Source organism: Esox lucius, chromosome 10 (assembly GCF_011004845.1).
Source record: "Esox lucius isolate fEsoLuc1 chromosome 10, fEsoLuc1.pri, whole genome shotgun sequence".
Lineage (NCBI taxonomy): Eukaryota > Metazoa > Chordata > Actinopteri > Esociformes > Esocidae > Esox > Esox lucius.
In genome coordinates, this window is record NC_047578.1 from 13,134,672 (window position 1) to 13,157,168 (window position 22,497).

Below are 22,497 nucleotides of genomic sequence, written 5' to 3' on the forward strand. Positions count from 1 at the left end.
AATGGCACCCTCTTCCCTCCTACAAAAAGCATTACTACCGTCTCTGATCACTAGTAGTGTCGCCATATAGCCAAACGGGTGTCATGGACCTCAACCCCCTTAAGATGACAACACAAAGAGCTCAATGCATCTCCAGTCAGTCCCTCCCATCGCAGCGCTCCACCAGGGCCATGTGCCCACAGCAGCCTGCTAGCTATTTCCTGTTCCACCTCCTGGCTGAACAGTGAACAGAGCTACCTCACTGTGACACGGCCCAGAGCAGCAGAGCACGGCCATGTGACCCATGTCTTGGTGAGCAGTAAGGGTCCAGCGGACAGAGGCCAGGTTCACGGGACACACCACAGCTCAACGGTAGTAACCAGAAGGGGGAAGTGCTAAGTGTAAGTATTGGAACCGAGGCACGCCGCTAATGAGGGTGTTTTTCCGTTAAGCGTAATGTCCTGTCATGTCGTTTAGGGGTGTTTTGGGTTTCTGTCACGTGTTTAGACGTGAGAATGGTGAAAGTGTTTTACCCTCTCCTCCCCTTTGACAGCCTCTCGACCTGGTTTGGCCGTCCTCTCTTTTTTTCTGAGTTGGTGGAGGAATACCACAGCTGCAGGTGTGAAGGCTCTTCTGCAGATGACTGTCTCATCCAGCTCTATAGACACCAGGTCAAGCCCCCTGACTGACTGAGTTCGATATTCTGATGACTGCTGCTCATCGATGTCATTGAGATCCTTGGCTTCCTCCCCTTTTTTTTGTACAGCCCCTGACAAAATGTCCTAAGTGTACTGTAGGTTTTCTACAATTGGAATGCTTGCTGGGTCTGTGGATGTATGTTCCCATGGTGAAGCCCGGTGGATGCGTCTGACTTAAAATTTGAAGGTATGTTTGAGATCAAATCTTTTTCCATTCCACTTGTGTTTTTACAGTGTTGTCCTCATATCTTTCTGCAGGCCCTACTTTTGATTTCCTCACGTTATAGGGATCTTTGATTTTTTTAAATGTTTTCCATGAAAGATATTGATTTATTTTTGGCAATGAAGGCAATAACTGAGTATCAAATAAATCCTGTATGCGGGAAGTTATGTCATGTACATTTATTAGAAGGGACTGTTACTCCTATTTATGTTCTTACTTCATATTGCCACAGACTATAAAACTCTTTATAAGAGCCGAAGCAGAGGGATGTGTTGCCTCTGTATCCTATAGAGACACTCAACACTGCAACAGGATCAGAGCTCCTTGTCTCGATCTGAAACGCCACATTATGGTGTTTAACACTATATAACACACGTTCTATAATGACAACAGAACAACCTCCACATGACCATTGTTAGATTCAATCTTTTTCAAAGCACCATTTACAAGAATAATGGACGTGTTAAAAAGTTCAGGGTTTTACTGTTAGAATCTGATTGGATTATCTGAGCAGGATATGTGGAGACTTGAAAGCACTGGGTTTCACGAGGTACATAAACAGTCACAGCTGCTGGCCTTACGTACGTCCACGGTTAATTCCAGAAGTTATTGGACTCGTCTGGGATTGCTAGGTGTTAAAGCTGTCTGCCGTAGAATTTGTTGAACAATGTGCAACTTAAAAAGCCAAATGTCTACCATCCCCAGTTACCACCGGTATGTTGCCTCTTGATATTTTGAGACACTGAGAGAACGTTTCTTGTTGGCAGTAACAACGTTTTATGGTTGTTTGTGATGAAGCCACAGGAGGGGCCATGGTGTACATGGGTTTTCAAAGGGAGGAAGGGGGGGATTGGTTCAGTGAACAGTTAGAAAGGAATGTACTTAAAACAGATTTAATTTTGAATTGCAGACAATACATTCAATAACACTACAGAAATGGAACTGTAAAAATGTTTTAAAATGTTTTAATCAAGGCCTTATAAACCTCCACAGGTCCACCAGTGGTCCTGATGTAGAGGGAAACGCTGCCATAGTGATTTGTCAGATTTGCGTGGCCTAAATCTTTTTCTTTCCTTTCTAAAAAAGCTGAAAAGTAAGGTTTTGAGGGAGGAACAGAAGCGTTCAATTTGCAGTGGTCTCTTCATTTTAACCCTTCTGTTCCTCACACAAAACCTTCCTTTTCAACTTTTTGGAAAGGAAAAAAAAAAGTGCAGTGGTCTCTTAATTTTTTCCGGAGCTGTATGTGTGGTGGGGAATATATATTTGAATCATAACATTAGAAAAACTACCACTTAAATCATGAAAATTAAAGATATTGTCAGAAGGAGTAAATGATTATGTATTCACAAAAACTTGAAACCCTGCTAAGGCAAGGTCCCGCTATTTCCCATGAATCTGTGGGCTAACAAAGTAAAACGCTGCCATAACAACCACCATTTAATTAGCAAAATGGCCTTTTGAGATTGAACCAGGTCAGGGTCTGCTGCCAAGAGCCAGACGGATAAAGATCAGGGTGGGAAAACACAGGATACTGATGGGCCGATGATAACTGAGCATGTTTTTAACTCCCCAGAGGAAGCGTGCAGGGAAATAGAAACATTCTACCAGTGCCTCCCATGTAACTGACTAAAAATAAATCAGCATCCATATTGGATTTATAACAGAAACCATGGGAGATTTCATTGTTGACCTATTCCCTCCCCCAGTCTCTTAAACCTCTGTCTGCAACTCTAATGTTTATTCATTTTGTTGGATCTCTCCTTTCAGGGAGCAACATACACTTTAATATTTCCTCTTCCCATAGGAGACCCCACACAGACTGCTAGCATGTGAAACGCAACATGTCGTGTTTCTGTGGGAAAAACAAAACCTCTGCTTTGAGTACACAGGAAAGGGACGACCGGGGTCACCGCTACAGTCATAGTTTAAATACAAACAGATGGACTGGACACGTCCTCGGTTAGGAAAGAAAGCCCAGTGACTCAGGCGTCTGTGGTGTCCTCCGTGGGGGCCCCTAGTGGAGAATATCTACAGACAGGAACACAGTGTCCCTATTTCAGGGACCTATGACCCCAGATTGTACTGTAGTGAGAATGGGGACGGGTTATTTGGAGGCAGTATTTTGTTACTGCCTCCTCTAAGCCTTTTGAGACTGGTAAGGATCAACCAATAACGCACTAAGACACTGAGCTGGTTGTTAGACGTGACTCAGTCCACCCATTGGAGGTCACACTGTCACAGTGAAGGAGGACCTTGTGATTAATTCCTGGGGGCAGTTCAAATGGTATGTTCATTGTTTGTGAACCACAGGACCTTGTTTTTAAAAACAGACCAGGCATCACCTCACCGAGAGAGCCTCAGAGATGTGACAAAAAGTGGTGAATCCAGCAAAACAGGACGAGAACTTCTACGATAGCTGTCTGTCAATAACGCGTGAGGTCAAAATGGAACCAATCACAAGAGACATGGAGCTTTTGAGTAACAGCATGGCTACCTACGCTCACATCAAAGGTAAGAGCACCTTTATTCTGCTTAAGTAATTCTGATGCTTTGAGAATGTTCTCCTAAAGAGCCAAAATCTTTGTCTGGAATCCTAGTCCGTTCCAGGGTCCGCATGCTCGTCTTCCCAAACAATTATCTGAAGTTCCTATTTTTCTGCACACGCGTTGATGCTGAAAATGGCTCATGCAGTAAAAACACAGTCCCTTCCTATATATGTTCATTTTGAATAGATTTGCACAAAAAAAACAGTAATTCTTTAAGCACAGACAATTTAAATTGTGGTTATTTAGAATGAGACTACGAACTTACCAGTTCGGTCCCCATCTGTGGAGATGAGTGATCTAACAATGGATCTTTTTCCCAACCCAGCCAACCCAGAGAGCTTTGCTCTCTACTTCATGATGGGTGTTTGTTTTGGCCTTCTCCTGGCCCTGTGTCTCCTGGTCACTGGTATTACCTGCAGAACTCAACACGGTCGCACCAGGAAGGCTGCCTCACCCCCTTCACCAGAGAGAAGGCAACTAAAGGACTCCAGTGAAGAAGAGGAGGAAGAAGAGAGTGTGGATGTGGAAGAGGGTGATGAAGCAGAGATCCCTAAAGTAACAGTTGCAGCTCTGAGCGAGCGCAGCAGCCAATCAAATGGTACTTTGAGGAGCGTGAACGTGTTTGCGTCGGCAGAGGAGCTGGAGAGGGCGAGACGTCTGGAAGAGAGGGAGCGCATTGTGCGGGAGATTTGGAGGAATGGACAGCCAGATATACTGGCCACTGGGACAGGGACTATTGGACGGGTCCATTATCACTAAAGACCTGACAACCTAAAGCCTGGGTATTCAACCCTCTCTTCCTGGACCCCAGCCATTTCACAGTTTTGTTGTAGCCCTGAACAGGCATACCTGATTCTCCAATCAAGGGCTTGATGATTAGGCGACAAGTCTTATCAGGTATTCTAGCTCTGGACTAGATCAAATACATGTACTGGCTGGAGGTGCCTTGGGGGACCTCTGAACCAAAAACATTTCCATCTGACAGCAATGGGTTTCCCTACTTCAGAGACCATGAAGGCTTTTGGACAGCACCTTGATCTTTTCATTGGATGTTTTCATTATCATTCATGTACTGGACTGACAAATATGTTGCAAAATACAATGTATGTATAATGCAGAAATCTCAGAGAACCAACGTTATTGCCTTGCTTTTTATATCAACATTTGCTTATTGCCTCTTGTTTGTCAGGTTGCTCTCGCAGTCATTCCAAGCTACAACCCTCCAGGCGAAGTCTTCCCACAGAACTACCCCTGCATTTAAGCCTGTGTTTTCCTCCATCTCTGACCTCGTCACCTACTGTTTCCCTTTCCAGTCCTAGTAGTCTCTCTGCTGCAGCAGCAATTCGGCAGTTAACTCCTCAAGAGGTTGTTCAGGATCTATGAAAAGGCCACTTGTCCCCAGACCAGATACCTCCACTCTGCCAAATAGCAACCTATTTTCCTCATAGTGCACTACTTTTGACCAGGGCTCTGATCAGAAGTAGTGGATTACATAGGGAATAGTGTGTCATTTAGAACACAAAAATCTTACCATTGAACTGCTTCCTTTGTACAGCATCTAGTGAATCTTAGATATGTTCCAGTGGATCCACTATGTATGCTGCCCAGTTAAGCCCCCCACCCACCAAAACGCAAAAAATGTATACTGAATGAAAAGGTTGCTTGTTATTTTACTTGAGTGCACGTGTTCAGTTCTGTAAATGTCCTGTTAGAAATGTCACTTCCATTAAGATCCAAAGAGAATGGACCTTGCCTACAACCCAAATGACCACTCTACTCAGAGGTATTCAAATTTGGACCTCGAAGCCTGTTCCACTCCATTTTTTCATTGCAAACCTCTAATCAGGGACTTAAGATCAGGTGGTGCCAATTAACGAGGTAAAACAGAAAACCAGCAGGCTCCGGCCCTCACAGGGTAAGATTTGAATACACCTTCTCTATTCCATATTCTACTTTTTATTCATAGCAAGCTTACACAAGCAGATAGGACAACATGGTGTTGCTCAGACAGACTCTTAACCTTGTGTAATTAAAGTTCTCTCAGAGTCTGAGTACACTGCCATGGCGTGTTTGAAGGAATTGCAGCATTAGGTATTTGCTTTTCCTGTATTGTAACTTCAGTTGCATATACAGTATATGCTTATTGCCAAATTCATTATTTCATGTTGGCCCAATAAATTACTGCAGTCCTTCCCAGTTTGGCTTAACTACACTTTTCTTTGGCTTCCATGAAGTCTGAAATACATTAAAAGCGTTGCAAAATATCCTTCAATCCGAAGGACTGCAGACACCAGGTACCAAAGCTGTGGCTGTACACAACTTAATACCAAATACAATGTCTTGTCAGAGGACTGTCACAGGTCAGGGATGATATTCTGGTCTACACTTCCAACTGAAGTACTGAAGGCAAGGAAAACTAATATGCAACAAATCAAGTGAACCAGAGAATTTTTAATTTATTGAAAATGAAAGAATTAGTTCCAAATCTCAGAGAACAGTAGAAAATACATACCACCACCCCCAAGTGTTAAATAGAAACAAATATAATCACAGTCCTACAGTTTTGTTTGATTCATACACTATAGACACATACCAGTCATTGGTAGACCACAGTGGACAGCACTGTACCAAATCTCACAAAAACTTGTATCTTTAGTTTACCTTACCTGTATTCACAACATCAGTTTTACCACAGAGAGAAACATTCTGTACTTCACTTATCTTGTGCCATAATCTCAATAGTACAGGTCTACCTTTTGATATGTATAACCTTATGGAAGGACAAATGATTAAGCCCGTAAAAAGGAACTGCAAGTTTGTTTTAACATTTTAGGAAAACCATAAGATCATCAGTATTTTATTTAAACATCAATATCCTCAACTTTTCTTACAACATTTTTCCTCTAATTATATTCACTTTTAAAATCTAGTGATATACCAAAAACGATATGACAGTCAGAAGCACGCAAACATACACCTACAAGTTGTCAGCTTTGAAACTTTTCATTGCAGTCCATTCATTTTACACAGTGAAAATCTTTTTGATGCTATAAAACAAAAACGACAAATGGGGTAACAGAACACAACACCTCGGCCACCCAAGAAGTAGAAGGGTTTTGGTGAAGACTATAGGTAAGTTAGGCTCTAAGGTATTGCTGAAAACTACTAAATAGGGAAGGACATCTGGTGCATTCATATCAAGTCAGTAGCTCAACTTAGTGTTTAGCTGTTTATTCTGATACTTTCCTGGTGGGAAATTCAGGTAATTTTCCAAATTGAAAATAGTTCTGAGTTGTCTTTAATGCACCAATACTGGTCATTTTCACTAGTGTGTGGAAGAACTGTAATGGTGAATTACAAACCCAGTACCAACAATGACAATTGGTCCCATGGGGTGGGGAGTTAACCATTTTTCAAATACACTCAGGAAACCTAGCACTGCCCAGAACTTTTTGGTTAAAGGCGTGTTAATAAAAAACAAAAACTATATAGAGCAATACACACATCAATATGAATCAATTAAGGCACAAATGCATTTGTTGTTTCAAATACGAGGGAAATTACTATGTCCTCGGTTTTAAATCAAAGTGAAATGATCACTATTTTAGAGGACCCAGGAGACTGCAAAGTCTGCTGTTGTTTGCAAAATAACCAGCACATATATACTAAATGCAAACAAAAGTGCCTCTTTAAATATAAAAAAACCACCCAGAAACAAACAAGACAAAATTGTAGTAATTCAAATTAAATTAAAATAAAAGTATCTTGCTCTTATATCAAATTCCACAAAATAAAAACATCCATAACCCCTATTGAAAGTGGCTTGAGTCAATTTACTAACATCTCTTCAACCCTTTACTGAAGAAGGGGGTCTTTGCGCAACAATAAAAACAACCGTATCATGTGCATTCTCACACGTACAGAACCCTCCTGTAGCTGAGGATGGACAAGGAGGACGGATGAGGAGAATGGAAGTGGAGGAGGGTCTACTGCAGCTTGGTGGACACGGAGTCGTCTCCAGCCTGGTTGTTGTCTTTATGTTCCATCTCCGTGCGTTCCTCCTCCCCATGATCGCCCCCCTCCTCCCCGCCACCCTGGAACATGTCATGAGTCCACTTGTTGGGGCTGCTGCCCCCCTTGCGGTAGATGAAGCGCCCCCTGCTGCGAGGGAAGGCTCCTCTGCCTCGCCCACGGCTCTCCAGCCAAGTCTTCTCTCCTTCTCGGTCATCATGCTGCAAGAGTGGAGTGGGAAGACGGTTTAGTGAAAAGGAAATGCTACTAAAGCATGCATTATAAACCAGGTGGTGCAAATTGGCTGATAGCCTTGGTATAAAAGTAAGCAATAAGGAATGAGGGGGTGTGGCATATGGCCATCGCAATTAGAGTAGTACAAAGTGATGGCATGTCTTACCTGTGGTATATGGTCTCATATACCAAGGCTATCAGCCAATCAGCATTCAGGATTTAAAATACACAGTATGTAAGAGCTGTATTCCGCGAGTATGACATCACTATTCTCTGTTCTAACTGCGTATATAGCATGTTTTTCAATAGCAATAAGGCATCTCAGGGGTTTGTGGTATATGGATGCAGAGGAACATGTAATTGACCACACCAGTGAGGGATGTGATTAGAGAAAAGGATTCCAAGGCAAACCTTGCAATTAGAAAAAGTTTTGGTATGTATTGTTTAGTGTGTTATATTCCTGAAAAGGGCACAGAAAAGGTCTTTCACAACATGGATAATAATGTTTAACAAAAGATCAGCTGATGATCATCACCAAACAAAAACGAAAACAAAATCATGTTCATATTCAAACCAAACAGACACTCTGGAATGTATTTTGTGTCAAAAACTAAAAGCAGCATTAGTGATGCACAAAAACAGAAGCCACGTCTTATTCTCCCTAAACTCAGCAATTTTTTTCCCGACTCACTTGCTCAATTATGTATTTTCCAACCACTCTACACATGCCAGTTGGGCCTACAGAAATAAATGCCTTTGATATCTAATTAACTGTTGGTGTACGCACGCTACATTCCTGGGAAATTCCAAGTGGCGCATATATAAAAACAATGCTGTGGTTTATTCGAGGCCTGATTTCCCCCTATGGGCAAGTGCCTTTGAGAGTTAAATGTCAGCCCCTGGTTAAGGGTCGCTCCCAAATGCCCTTCTATCCCCTATATGGTCCGCTACATTGTTGGGAAGCGTACCATTTGGGATGCAACCCTAACGCACTAAAAGTAGAGGTGGTAAAACTCACAAAGTAGTATTTCCTACTCTTAGGGGTATACTCTGGGTCCCACTCCTCATCTTGGGGGCGCTCTGGGGGGGCGCTGTTCATACTAGGAGGGGGTTCCCGGTTGCCGTTGTTGCTGTTGTTTCCTGGGTAACCGCCCCTGTTCCAGCCCCATCCTCCTCTCACCCTTGGGAACTGAAACCACAACAAACAGGTTGGTGCACAGCAGTGTAGAGTGAGGCTGTGCCTAGAGACTGGTCTCAGGTCAGTTTTGAGTTTCTCCCAATAATGGCTGAGGTGAAGCTGATCCTAGATCTGTAAGTAGGGGACCTTCTCCAAGACGTTGGTGTTGTCACACCAGTGGGGATTTGCAGCCTTTTTGAAGAGGTTCTACCTCTGTGCTGTCAGATGTCATCCTCACAGGGGGAGAAGTACTTAAAAAAAAATCCTCACAGGGGGCAGTGATATAAATAAAAAAATAATTTACATCCTGTTATAATGCATTCTCCCTAACCCAATAATATAATCTCCCTGTTTTTTTAGGCATACAATATAGCTCAGTGTTTTAATTACACAATCATCTTTGCTCCTCTTTTCAATCACAGGCCTACCAAGGATTTGAGGTCATTTTTGTGCTGCGTAACAACAGCGTCAAACAAACCCCTCTCTTGGCTCGAGACATTCAACGTAATACTACTAGCACTTACAAATCCTCCACGTCCTCGGCCCCTCTCCACCTGGCCCTCGTAGTCCCGAGGGGCGCCTCGATCCACGGGGCCACCATAGTCCCGGGGCCCAAAACGAGGCTTACTGTAGCCCTCATCCATATGCTCCATGTCCTCCCCCATCATGTGCTCCTTACCTCTGCACCCTCCCCTGAAGGGGGAGGGAGAGGGTGAAGAGGAGGAAGAGGAGGAGGATGGAGAGCGATCGCGCTTCTTCTTGATTTTTCTGCGTGGGACAGGTGCAAAACAGGACAGTCAGACAGCATTTCGAGCACATAAGATCATTCATCAAGAACGACCTTGGGTTAACAGGATATAATGATTTTAGGAGTGACCCTCAAACCGTAATGAGCCCTACTTGGGTTTCTTGTGGTGTTTGGAAGATTTCTCAGAGGACCTCTCCTGGCTGGGTCCTCGGGAACCCCCGGAGCTCCTGTCCCGGTCCCGTTTGTTCTGCCCAGGCTCCTTCCCAGAAAACCTTTTGCGTCGCTCAATGTCCAGACGCAGGTCCATTGGGTCACCTTTAGGTTTTTTACCCTGATCCTGTGGAGATACAGGAGGGCTGTGTATGTTAGCGCCTGCCTGTTTTTCCTTTACCACAACTTCACACTTAACGACTACGCCTCATTATGTCATAAATGGACAACATATCTTTAAGTAAACGTGCTTTAACTACTAACTTTACACAGTGAGTAAATAAGAACATGCAAAATAAGAAGGAACTTGTGAAATAGGTGTAGTATAGCACCCCATCTGCTGGTGACACATAATGCATGCCTCCTGAAATCTAAATCCAGCTGGAAATGTTAAACTGTTTGTCTACAAAACCGCATATGGAAAACTTATTATTTATTAACATACATATCTACAGACAAAAATAACTAAACAAAGGTGTGAAATAGCAGCATGCTTTAAAAACTGAATAATTTCACTGAAATCGAAAACATTCTTTTGCTTGTTTGTTTGAGGAGAAATACTTACAATGGCATTGAATAGGGTTCCCTTGAGAGGCTTGGACACAGCATCTTAAGTCACCTCCTGTTAGCCTTTGCTTGGGTACGTACATACCCGCTCAATAACCATGATATCTCATAGGCTGGGAGGGGCCTGCTTGGCATTACAATACACAATTGGGCTCTTTTGATTTAGACTTATGCATCTCCTTTAAAAGAAAAGCACAAGCTGAACACTGCTGCTTTGGATCGTCTCAATTTCCTTCACATTTTATTTCAAATGTCAAAAAGGCCGGTCACCTTGTAGCTGCTCTCGTCCATCTCCTCAAACAGGCGAGAGTGCCTCTTAAAGGCACTGGGGGAGACATCGATTCTCCTGGAGGGCAGGACAAAGGGAAAGGAACACGGTGAGTTTGACTTGGCTTCACCACAGAATGTACTAACTACAAAATGCCCCCAAAGAATGGTACATTTTTATTAAGATGTGTCCATGCTGGTAAACATCACCTTAATAATGCAGCACAGCACATGTTTGATTCGTCAATGTAGATATTACTACACTCCTACATGCCGTCTGGTTCTGTTCATAGGAAGACATACCTGTGGATTTCTGGACTCTTCCTTGGCTTCATCAATTCCATCTCAGCTGCTTTTCTTTGGTACATGGCAAATCGCTCACTAAGAGTCATGCCTGAAGAGCGGAAGTGTTGGGCTACAAATCGAGGACAGATGGAATATTTATAAACACCTTTTAGTCAAAGGAAATCGGAAAGTCAGCCTTTACATTTAAATGACCTGACAATGACAGACAAACAAACTCCTACAAAGGGAGTAATTATTTTTTCTTGTATTTCTGCCCCGCAGCAAGGGGGACGACGACAAAAGTACAGGAAACACCAACGTAAGTCCTGCCCCTCAATTAAACATTTTACTCATAAAAGCAAATAGCTACTTAATGACACAATATGTATTCCATGTACATTATATTAGTGTGTTGCATGCACAGACACAGGCAGTTTTGTTTCCCAGAAACACTCGCTAGCTTGATACTCCGAACATCGGGTGCAGGATGTGGTTGATTGCTCTGATGTTTGTTAGATGATAAAACTGTATGTTTGGTAAAAAAAATAATATATATATATTTTTCATAAAAGTATTCAGATTTTCTGTGGCGGCACTGAAGTTAGTTAGCGGATTTCAATAAGAGGGAAAGACTGTTAATATAACATACCCAGTAGTCGTTCAGTGGCATCCAACTTTACGTTCCCAAGTAAAATCTTAAATGATAGACGTGCTCTATACAGTGAACTACTTTTGTCCACAACCCTATAGGAATTTTTCAAAACGTACTGCACTATTAAAGGTTTAAGAAGCCCTTACCTTTGATGTAGTGCACAATGGTGACTATGTGTTGTGCAAACAGCTCTGAGGGGCTGCGCTGGAGCTGAGCAGCCTGAATGTGCTGGAAGATGGAGCGGAACTCTCCGTGATCTTTCTTAGCGGAATGAACCTGATCACGAGACACACGACGCTCCTTGGTCAGACCCAAGGAGGAGCTGAGGAGAGACAGCAACACAGACCATCAAGCACTAAACTGTTGTTCAAAATAGTGACCGCGAGGTTAACATTTAGATGGAACTCGAGCAGAACCAATGCTACATGTATTGTTCAAAATTAAGACGGCCTTGCCAGAAACCATGAAGCCCCAAAGCGGGTCTGTTGAAATGACAATAGTGGCGCTTTTCCTTACCTGGGCAGCTCATCGAAGGGGCTGATACTGAGCTCAAAGTCTTCCCTCTTTCCAACAGGCCTTGACGACGGTGACTCAACCATAGCGGCAGGGAACAGGGCCAGGGGCCGGTCTTTCTCCCTGCTCCCGGAGCCCCTGGAGGACACTGTGACAGGGGACGGACTACTCCTGCTGACCTTCTCCTTCTTCCTCTTGGACTTCTCCTCTTTCTTGGAGGCCTGCTTGCGGCTACGGTAGAGCTCCTCAGCCATGTGCTCCAGGTCTTCCTCCACATCTTCGTCCCTCCGCCGGTCCTTGTCTTTCCCAGCTGAGGAGTAGTAATGGGGCTCATCCTCCCACTTCCCAAACACGTCTCGTGTGGTCAGGGTGGCTCCCTTGGGCTTGGCATCCTCGCCCACATCCCTGTCTCGTTCTCGACCAGCAGCCTGTGACTTGAGGAAAGCCTCTTCGGCTCTATCGAGGAAGGGCAGGGACGTGTCTGCCTTGGAGCTAAAGGACGCAGCGGTTATATTAAAGAGGCCACTGCTGGTCTTACTGTTGCCCTTTTCTCTGGTTTCTGCACTGACGGGGCTCTGGTCCCTGTCCCGACCATTCTCCCAATCAGCCTCTGCCTGTTTTTTGCTCTTGTTCTCTGCCAGGAACCTGGACAAAAATACAGAAATAAACTGACCTTAACAACCGGTTATACCAACAAGCGCTGGTTCGAATTCAGGGCTGTGAACAAAATTTGTTTTAAATGGGTACAAATGATCTGCTTAAAGGAAAGAACAGCATGGCACAACCATGAAAGTTATCACGACAATGTCAGAGAATGAAATGTAACACCAGGACTAGTACTGTAATAATTATACTTACTTAACCACCACCTTCTAAATTAGGGGAATTTCATACAACCTCCTTTCAATACATAGCAGAGGACAACAGCCAGCGACTTTTGCAATTTTGATATTTGCATTTGAAATTAGATGAGTTCTATTGCCAATGGTATCCATTTTTAACTGAAATCTTCGAAGGACCTCTGTAGCTGGGCTCAGACTGAAGAAATTTGAAAGCATAATTAGCCTACCGTCACATACCAGCAAAAGAAGCCGTAGTTCAATGAAGAAAATATAAAAAGCAGTTGAAACAGATGAACTGAACATACTTTTTGAAAGCAGAAGAAATGGCAGTCTTATCGTCCGCCCCGGTTTGATCTTCCTTGCCAAAGAAGCCAAACCCGCTGAAGGAGGCAGTAGGGCCAGGCTTGGCAGAGCCCGGTGGGCTCTTGGTTAAGTTAGCACTGCCAGTGCCGCCGATGGTTCTCCACAACGGCCCTTTGGTGTCAGCCTTCCCTGGGTTGGCACCAACAGCTGGACTGCCTCGCTTGGGGCTGGCATCATAGTCACTAAGACCCTGCCATTTCCCAGAGGCCTTATCGTGACCACTGCCTTCTCCCCTTTCCTGCTGCTTTCCTGTTGCTTGATCAGCATCCCCCGCTCCCCTCTCCCGCTTGGTTTCTGGGACCGCGGGCCTGTTGTCCTTCACGTCCTTGGAGACGGGCTTCCCTGAGCCGGGGCTGCTGTGCTGATTCCGCGGGGAGGAGGAGCGCGATGAGGAGCTGTGTCTCCCCCGGGACCTTTGGGAACCCCTAGAGGAAGAGCGATCGGAGTGCCGGGAGTGGCTGCGACTGCCAGAACGTTTCCGTGGGGTACGGGAACGACCTCTCCTGGGGCTGTGCGGACCATGGTGGTCCTGGTCGTGGTATGGCCCGTCTCGGTAGCCCCCCTGCCAATTGTTGACTCTGTATCCGTAGCTGTTGCCTCCCCTCTGGTAGCCGCGGCGTGGGTAGAAGCCCCGGGTTCTGCCACGAAAGTAGAAGGGTCTACGATAGCCTCGGTTATAGCCCCTTTGGTAACCCCGGTTGTTTTGGTAGTCTCTGGTTGGGTAGTTCCTGCCATGGGACGGTGAGTGAGATCTGGAGCGGGAACGAGACCTGGAACTAGGAGAGCAGAGAAGGGAGAAGTAGAGACATGTTTCAAAGATAGTGTGAAGCCAGTCCCCTAACTAACTACTTGGTAGAGCATGGCTAATGCAACACTAAGGGTGTGGGTTGTATGCACACACGACTTTAAAATCACACCGGATAAGAGCTCTGCTAAATGTCTCCGATGTTAATTGGGGGGTGAAAAGATAAAACCTCCAAATCAGATATATTTTTTTAAAGCCAAAATGTCTTTGTAAATATCCAAGAAACACTCAGATGATGCAATCATGAAGAAGAAGAAACAAATGCTTGTTCGTCAGGTTGGTTCAGGAGCAGGTGGGCAAGCTCAGGCAGAATAGTGTATATTGTAGTATTTGGATATTTTATTCATTGAAAAATATTTCATTTCATTTTAATATTCATAGTTCCTTCAAGAAAATACCTGCTAACTAACCGGTATTCATTTTACCTATTTTTTATTAATGGACTTTAGTCTCCATACAAATGTTGTTTGTTTACGAGCACAACGAGCCCAGAGCCTTTTGCACTAACTGTTGTTAAGCACGCACCAAGGATCTGGTTACAGTGTAGAATACACAACTCAATGTTTGCCAGATGTGCCAATTGCTGCAGTGGTACATTACTGACATCAAGTCATTAGGACAAAATGTGCTCAAAAATCAAAGAACTGTGATGTTTAATTCTCACTCACGAAAAATGGGGCCTTGTTGATACATCTTAACTATATTTTGTCTCCTGATGTATATTAAACACAAATGTTTTAGAAGCCGGTTATCAAGCTAGCACAGTTTTGGCCATATTAGCATAGACATGACACGAATAAACTCCATAAACCAAGACATTGTCACAATAACAAGATACAACCAGGTGAAACAAGCAATCTACAAATCCAGACACAGCTATGTGAATCATGACACCATCCAGACAGTTGTTAGTAGTCAAAGTGGATGGGGCAGAGGGAGTGTGTGGTGGATCTCTGTCCACCCGATGGAACTACAACACCACATTTAAAACTCAGATCAGAACAGCAATGATCCTTCAGCTGCTGTCCCTGTATTCTAAATAGTGTCAATATTAAAAAAACCATTAGTTCCAGGTGCCTTTTGACGTGACAGAAATGGGAAAATAATTCCCAAATGTAGCATTATCAGAGAGGTGTGAGGCATTAAAACATCAATGGACCAACATCCTAACTCCTCCTTCCTAACTCCTCCTTTTATAACTTTTCTGGTATTACCCGAAGATGACATGAAACATACTGCATCTTTGCGTCAATCCCCGAGTATCTTGTCTAGTGTGAAACCAAAATGCATTCATGCCAACGTAACTAATACATTTGGTTAAATGGCTAACAGGAGAGGGTCAAAAGTCTAACCTTAAAGCAAAGATGATGAAATAGAAAATCAAATAGACCAGCAGCTGTAGACCTACTATAACACTGACACTGTTGTACCAACAATACAGTGGCACACTACACCCTACAAATCTAGGAAAACGCAAAGCAGCAGGCAAATTTGAAAAAGGGAAACATGCAAACTGCGGACATAAAAAACCCAAAAGAGAACTCAAGCAGAAAGCAAACAGGGTATTAGATTCTACCCATGTAACACAAAAAATGGGGGGGTCTGAACAGCCCTGTATGCCTTTTGTAGAATTCCCTAGAACTTACCGCATATGCTTTTTCATTGGAATAGTCTGGGAGGTAATGTGCTAAGCAGTGAGCAACGCACATAGTAGTAAAGGACGCGTTGTGTCGGGTAAGAGCACGTGTCTGCGCAGGCAGCAGAGGAAAGAGGCGGTACATTGGGCAAAATGTTTTCCCTTTAATTCTCTGAGAAGGACAGAATGTGGAAGATGGGGCCTGGGCTTTCCCCATTTATGAAAACATGCACTTACCGACCATTACATTTCCTTCGGACAAATCATTGATTTTGAATAGTTTTCTTGAGCATTGCCTATTTATTGAAACAAACGTTCTCAAGCATCAAGTAATACCTCTTCCCTGACATTTTAAACAAAACTATGGATGCTCCGATAAGAACATTGCTGGTAGATATCGATAGACGATATTCACATAACAGTCGACCAAAATCGATCAACAAAACCGGTTATTACACTTTTGCATATAATTGGTACCTATACTGATATATTGGTGCCTCTGTAAACAACAGCATACTTGATATTAATAGTTTAATATTAAAGTATTATTAGTTAATATTATAAATTTATTAAACGTTTAGTTAAATCATATTTTTATTTAAATCCACCAATCGCTGCCATTTTGGACTAAATCATCATCAAGGTTGTAACAGAGGAACAGGGAACTGAAGTCAAACACTATATGACAGAAATAACAAAGCACAAGACGGTGTTGTATATGGTCAATATACCACAGCTAAGGCAAGACACATTGCAGGGTCAGCCATGCTATATCAAACCCCCACAATACCTCATTGCTATTATAAACTGGTTACCAATGCAATAAGAACAGTAAAAAGCGATGGGATGTCATACCATCTCATATCACAGCTATTAACAATTCAGAATGTGAAATACAACTGGTTTATAAATAGTGTGTAAATACAGTACACCATCTTCTATGACATGGGCTGGTCTTTAAGTAGCAAAAGAAAAGAAACATGAATAGTAGATGTTTTTTGTATAACCAAACAAGAAACCAGAACCTATACCTAACACAAGACAAAAGAACAGGAAGTGGAGATATTCAAAAGAAAAGCAGAAATAGAAATTATACTTGCATTAAGGGGGGACGACGACATGCTTCTATGCTATTCTTCTTCTTCATATTGCTATTCTACTATAACAACAAAATAATCTAGTAAGCGAGTAACAATGAGTACATAGTGAAGTGGTGAGTACAGCATTTGCAGTACATGTGAGCGCGCACATCGTGGTCAACCAGCTAAGTTTGGAGCAGTTAAATGTCTTGCAAACAGAAGCCTTCTGGTTGATTGCTATAAGATTTCATGCTACAACACAGACATTGTCTGTCCCAACAGTAAGTGGATGAAGAGCGCACTGCTGGAAATGTGTACTGTCCTTGAAAATGCTGCAGGCTTTCCTCAGGCATCACTTTAGATGGATGTCCTGGATTGGCGGGATCTTAACACCAGTTATGTACACGGCCTTCTAAAATTACCCGCTAGCTGTATGATCAAAAACCGGGCTTGATAACTTATTACACAGTTAGAGGTGAGAAGTGACAGAAATGAATCTCACCTGTATCGGTGCTTCCTGGATCTGGAGCGGCTTCTGGAGCGAGACCGAGTGTACGACCTGGATCGAGATTGGGACTCTGATCGAGAGCGGGTCCGCGCGGGTGAATCTGGAGCCTTGGACATCTCCACAGACAGGTTTGTCTAGATTTACCTGTCCAAAGGGCAAGGAGATGCTATTACTGGACTGCTAAACGTACAATACCCAGTGTTTTAAAGCTTGAATTCCCAAATGTCTCGACAAAACCAGATTGAACTTCAAGGACACCATCATTCTGGAGGTGAGCAACACAAATATGCAATAAAAGTAGATTAGTCCCACAATTGGCCCATGAGAGTTCATCACTATCAAGGGGCCAGTATAGGGGCCTTCTGCTCTTTTAGCTTGTCCTCTGGAGACCTAAATGTCAGAATGACACTTATTGCACTCCCCCGATTGCACTCATACCTAACCTATAGTCCCAGGTCAATAGTAGCGCACTAGTGACAATAGTGACACCAGAGCTGTTGAGACCTCAATTCTGGAACATTAACTTGACACATCCATTGCCTGGCACCCTCAACTGCTTAACGCCTGCCATCGCCAGAATCCCCAAAAGCCCCCCATGACCTTCAGGGGGCTTGTGGCAAAGCCTAACTTTGACTAAAAATAAAAGCTACACACTGTCAAGAGCTATAAAAAGCAGGTCGAGAACATGGAATGCTTTTAGCAATGGCCTCATCCTTTTCTCTGCAGCCATATCAACATGCAACCTAATCAGGACACGGCAGGTGAAGGCAGTGGATAGAGTGCTGTACTGCAGCATCACCGTGGACATTAGATAGAGCACACAACCAGCGGCTCCAGGGAAGAATATCTTCAGAGTGACAACCTTAACATTCACCCAAAGGGGAGCTGACTACAGCAGCTAGGAGGAATTGGAGATCACACACAACTCCAAAAGTTTTTTACATATATCTAAAGAGCCTGGCAGAAATCAAGCAGACAGACCAATTATCCACCATTTGAAAGGACAGACGGCTGCACATTATCATGCAGCACATTTGTTACGTTTTGTTCCTCCTTATATTGGTTTACCATCACTTCAAGGGTACACAATCTACAAGTCAAACACAGCTACGAGCCTCCGCTCAGGTACAATAAGACCTGACACAATGTATGACCATTTATCACTGTCATCTTATTTGGGACAGCACAGTAGGAAGTAGGCTAAACACTAGCTGCGACTGAGTTTTTTTATTAGTAGGATAATGAGGAAAAACTGAGATCCATGCCTCAACACAATTCTCTACACAAATCTTTGAAGGGTACGGAGAGCACCTTGGACTTCTTGGTTTTTGCTCTGACATGCTCTGTGACACATCTGCCTTTCTAAATCATGTTCAGTTTGCCACAGGTGGACAATCAGGTTCTAGAGACATGTCAAGGACAATCAAATCACAGGCATCTGAGCACCATTTGGACTGAGCATCTGAATGCTGAACATATAGACATATTCAAATTTTCCGTTTTTCAACAAACGGGCACACATTTCTAAAACAGTGTTTTCACTTTAGACTTTTTTTTGTCACTATGGGGTATTGTGTGAAGATTGATGGCAACATTATAAATTAAGTCTGTAACACAACAAAATGGGGAGACATGTAAAGGTCTTAATACTTCCCAAAACCACTGTAACTTTTAACAGAATAACCACAGAGTTAACAATCAATATGTTTTGTAATCTCTACTACACTGCAGAAGCATTTGCAATTACAAGCTAGTCATTGCCCAACATTTGACTTTCGAATCCATACTGATTAATAATTAAAAGCGGAGGGTCTGTGTGTGGACGTTGCTATCTGATCTTTCATCCTTCATTCTCAAGCATGTGCAGTGCATCAGTCCTGCAGTGCTGCACATACTAAATGACCATTAATGTGCAATGCCTCAATGCATTTCTTCACTCCCTGGCCTGCATAATCATCCACAATAACCAATACTTATTTTCTGGATGCATACCAACCAACTCATCAGTGATCTCAATTCTCTTGCTCCCTACTCTCAAGCGGAACAGAGAACAAATATTTAACATGTTCTTCCATTTGGTTGATAAAAAGAAATAGGTTTATTATGGGGTGGTAGTGTATGAGACAAGGACGTTGGGGTCAGCACATCTGTAAATACATTGGGTACAATACTGAACAATTTAAATGTTGCTTTTAAAACAGAGGCCCCACTTCCAATCAGTCTGAAAATAACATGGAGTGGTTATTGCTCTACCTCTCTCTTACACCTGAGAGTACACTAACTACTGTCATGTGAAAAAGTAAGAACACCACCAGGAAAGTTGCCTGTTGTTACATATGTGAATGAGCAAAAAGTTACCTTAGTGTTCTTAATGACATCTAAGAGCATTCTTCACTCTTGGACTAAATTTGTTTGAGATGACTTGCACATGTAAACTGCCAGTGGTCTGGAGTCTTCTCAATTTGCAAACAATCCATTGGATGGTGGAATGATGTCTTCCTAACCCCTCCAAGACTCATGGAATTAAATAATCTTGTTTCTTAAGGCATTGGATAGATCTTTGACACGGCATAATAAAACTCAACTTCTAAAATGGTGATACAAATATCACACACAGACGGAACTTAAAAAACAAACTATATAGAAAAAGGTATTAAGTGCATAACACGTGCTGACATAGCATAATGTGTCACCTCGCACACATATGGTTTAGACCAAAGCAGACCAGGAATTTAAATTGCATTTTCAAAAGTTTTCAAAAAAAATTATTTTATATTGGGTTACTTCTATAAATGCACGTGGTTGGAGTTTAGCTCAAACATCCATGTGTTCAAAAACGTAACAAAAAAGAAAGTTTTTAGCACATGGACAAAAAAAAAGACAGGATTTGTATTAACTTTTTTACTATAAATAGTGGCCACTTCGATACACTGACATGTGAACATGAACTGCGTCACATACACCAGTACAGGTCAGATACAATATATTTTCAAGGCAAAGGAAGAAAGATAGCCTGTGGTTCCTGTGACAGTGGCACATATCCTATATGCATAGGTATTGTAAGCCTAGATAGCATACTGAAAGTTCTAACAGACAAACTCAAAGAATAGCCTATACAAGAAACCTCATATTTGAACAGCTTCCGTGAATGGTGATAGTTGTTAGCCTCCATTTCTTGACACTGAATCCCGATATAGATTAGGAGCTAATACTCTGAATGTCAGGCACATACAATATCAAAACACTATTGAAGAACTAAAATTCCATAAATATAATTGATTTATTTAATACTGTTTTTAATTTAATTTATTATAAATAACAGCTTTAAGTTAATGACAATGTAACTTGATGAAATAGCTAGTCGACTATTGAATGACAAAAGACAGAAAAAAGTCAATGCCCAGATAATGACCAAGATTACACTAATCAAGTAGATAAACAAGGTTAGCCGTCTTAGATTAGTTGTTTTGAGCTAACTGTATCAAGTTGACTAACAGAAGCAACACTATTTAGGTATTCAAGCAGCTTAATCGGGGGAGGTAGAGAACGTTAGCTAGCTTCCTTAACTGACACAAACCTCAGTAACTACAGTAGCCAAAACACTGGTTTAAAAAAAATAATAATCACTCACCTCAAACTGGTTTCACACGACTGAGCGGGTCAGCTAACTTATTTATTAGCTTGATTATTAGCTAATGCAAGTTAGCTGGTTAAGCTACGTATACAATTGCAACGAAAAGCTAACTAACAACAGTTAGCAAGTTGTATGGCTATGTAAAACCTAGCAAAGCGCTCGTGCAGTCTCCCGACGAAGCAACTGAACGAGTCTGACAAAGTGATACAAAGACACGCAGCCTTTACTTCGAATGCCTAACGGCATACGCGATTTGACTGAATTTGTTTAAACAAATACATACATATTTCTGAAACCTTATTTTAAGCATGACATCCGGTAGAGCCCTACGCTAGCTGCTAAATCATTTGGTCGCCTCACCAGCTAGTCGCATGCGCTACGGTAGCTAAATTACGCAGTACAGTACTGTAGCCAGGCAGTGGTCACATTTCCTTCCTGGATTTTCCTGTAAAAAACTCGAAGGCTGGCCTCTCATTTTATTTGATAAAAGGGCAAATGGTCATGCAGCCAATATAGCTACAGCATTATACTGCTGAAAAGTGTAAGAAATACGATGTGGAAACGTGCTGCGAAATGTGCTTACCTGGCTGGATGAAAAAAAATTTCTTGCGCGCGAAATTGCCTAGCTGTGAACGGAGAGGAAGGATGCACTGTCAGTTCACTCAGCTGGTGCATGCGCCCATTGCGGATCCGCCTTTCTTGCTCATACACTGATATAGTTGCATTAGATTAATGCTGTAATAATTATAGATGTCTGTGCAACTGGCTGTCCATAATGATTCGTTGATTGATATAACAATTTCTGTGATGCATACTGGACATTTCTTAATGTTTTTAATGTATCAACCTAAATAACAAGCTTACCAAAGAGTGTAAGATATACAGCAGAGGATGTCAAAGTCTGCCTACAAAGATGGACATTTACATTCCATTCACACATTCATGCCTTTGAACATGTCATCATATTTGCAAGGAATGTGGCAAGAAAAACATCTATTTATGTCAGTCATCTTTTGGAAAGTATTAATAACTTTCACAGTCCCAACTGAACAAATGCTGCACTTCAATTAGGCCAACGGATGCTCCAGTTAAAATCTACATGATTGCAACTCAAATGTAAAGCATTAAGAGTTACTGCAGGAACTTTGGTATTGCACTTGTAAAAACATATGTTATAAATAAGAGCTGATTTGTAGTAGGAACTCTACTACACTTTTGTTCTTTCTATCATTTATTTTGTGTTGTCTCCAGCAGCTTGTTCTGTATTTCTCTAGTTGTACAGGTCAGGCAGGCTGAAGCATACAACACGTATAAGCAAAACCCTCCTACAAATAGATAACTAGATACAGACTGTTGATAAAGGCCTGTGTGGATATGATCTAATAATCCACTAACATGTGTCCCTGCTGTTTTGGTTGGTTTTCATATTTGTCTTTTGACAAGTAATCCTCAACATGTGTGACAGTGTGATCATTCTTCATTGCTAGCAGATAGTTGGTGTATTAGAACAGTCTGGAAAG

At 42.4% G+C, this 22,497-nt stretch overlaps 2 protein-coding genes across 6 annotated transcripts; one reads left to right on the top strand and one right to left on the bottom strand.

Moving 5' to 3' along the window:
• Positions 1 to 132: 132 nt before the first annotated feature.
• eva1bb (eva-1 homolog Bb (C. elegans)) lies at positions 133 to 7,097 on the top strand. Of its 2 annotated transcripts, none has more exons than XM_010873515.5 (4): positions 133 to 380; positions 533 to 864; positions 3,211 to 3,411; positions 3,772 to 7,097. In XM_010873515.5, the coding sequence occupies exons 3-4, from the start codon at positions 3,345 to 3,347 to the stop codon at positions 4,203 to 4,205; spliced, it is 501 nt and encodes a 166-aa protein (XP_010871817.1). In that variant the 5' UTR covers positions 133 to 380; positions 533 to 864; positions 3,211 to 3,344; the 3' UTR covers positions 4,206 to 7,097. The 2 variants fall into 2 exon arrangements, with proteins under 2 accessions (XP_010871817.1, XP_010871818.1); XM_010873516.5 differs by having other exon boundaries at positions 3,231 to 3,411.
• Positions 5,878 to 21,656, bottom strand: thrap3b (thyroid hormone receptor associated protein 3b). 4 transcript variants are annotated; one of them, XM_010873517.3, is made up of 11 exons: positions 21,561 to 21,656; positions 17,338 to 17,487; positions 13,258 to 14,091; positions 12,114 to 12,755; positions 11,744 to 11,919; positions 10,964 to 11,075; positions 10,664 to 10,739; positions 9,769 to 9,953; positions 9,393 to 9,636; positions 8,710 to 8,880; positions 5,878 to 7,678 (listed from the first exon to the last, which is right to left on the bottom strand). In XM_010873517.3, the coding sequence occupies exons 2-11, from the start codon at positions 17,457 to 17,459 to the stop codon at positions 7,433 to 7,435; spliced, it is 2,808 nt and encodes a 935-aa protein (XP_010871819.1). In that variant the 5' UTR covers positions 17,460 to 17,487; positions 21,561 to 21,656; the 3' UTR covers positions 5,878 to 7,432. The 4 variants fall into 4 exon arrangements, with proteins under 4 accessions (XP_010871819.1, XP_010871820.1, XP_019905819.1 ...); XM_010873518.5 differs by lacking the exon at positions 21,561 to 21,656 and adding an exon at positions 20,975 to 21,515; XM_020050261.2 differs by having other exon boundaries at positions 7,591 to 7,678; positions 8,727 to 8,880.
• Positions 21,657 to 22,497: the final 841 nt, after the last annotated feature.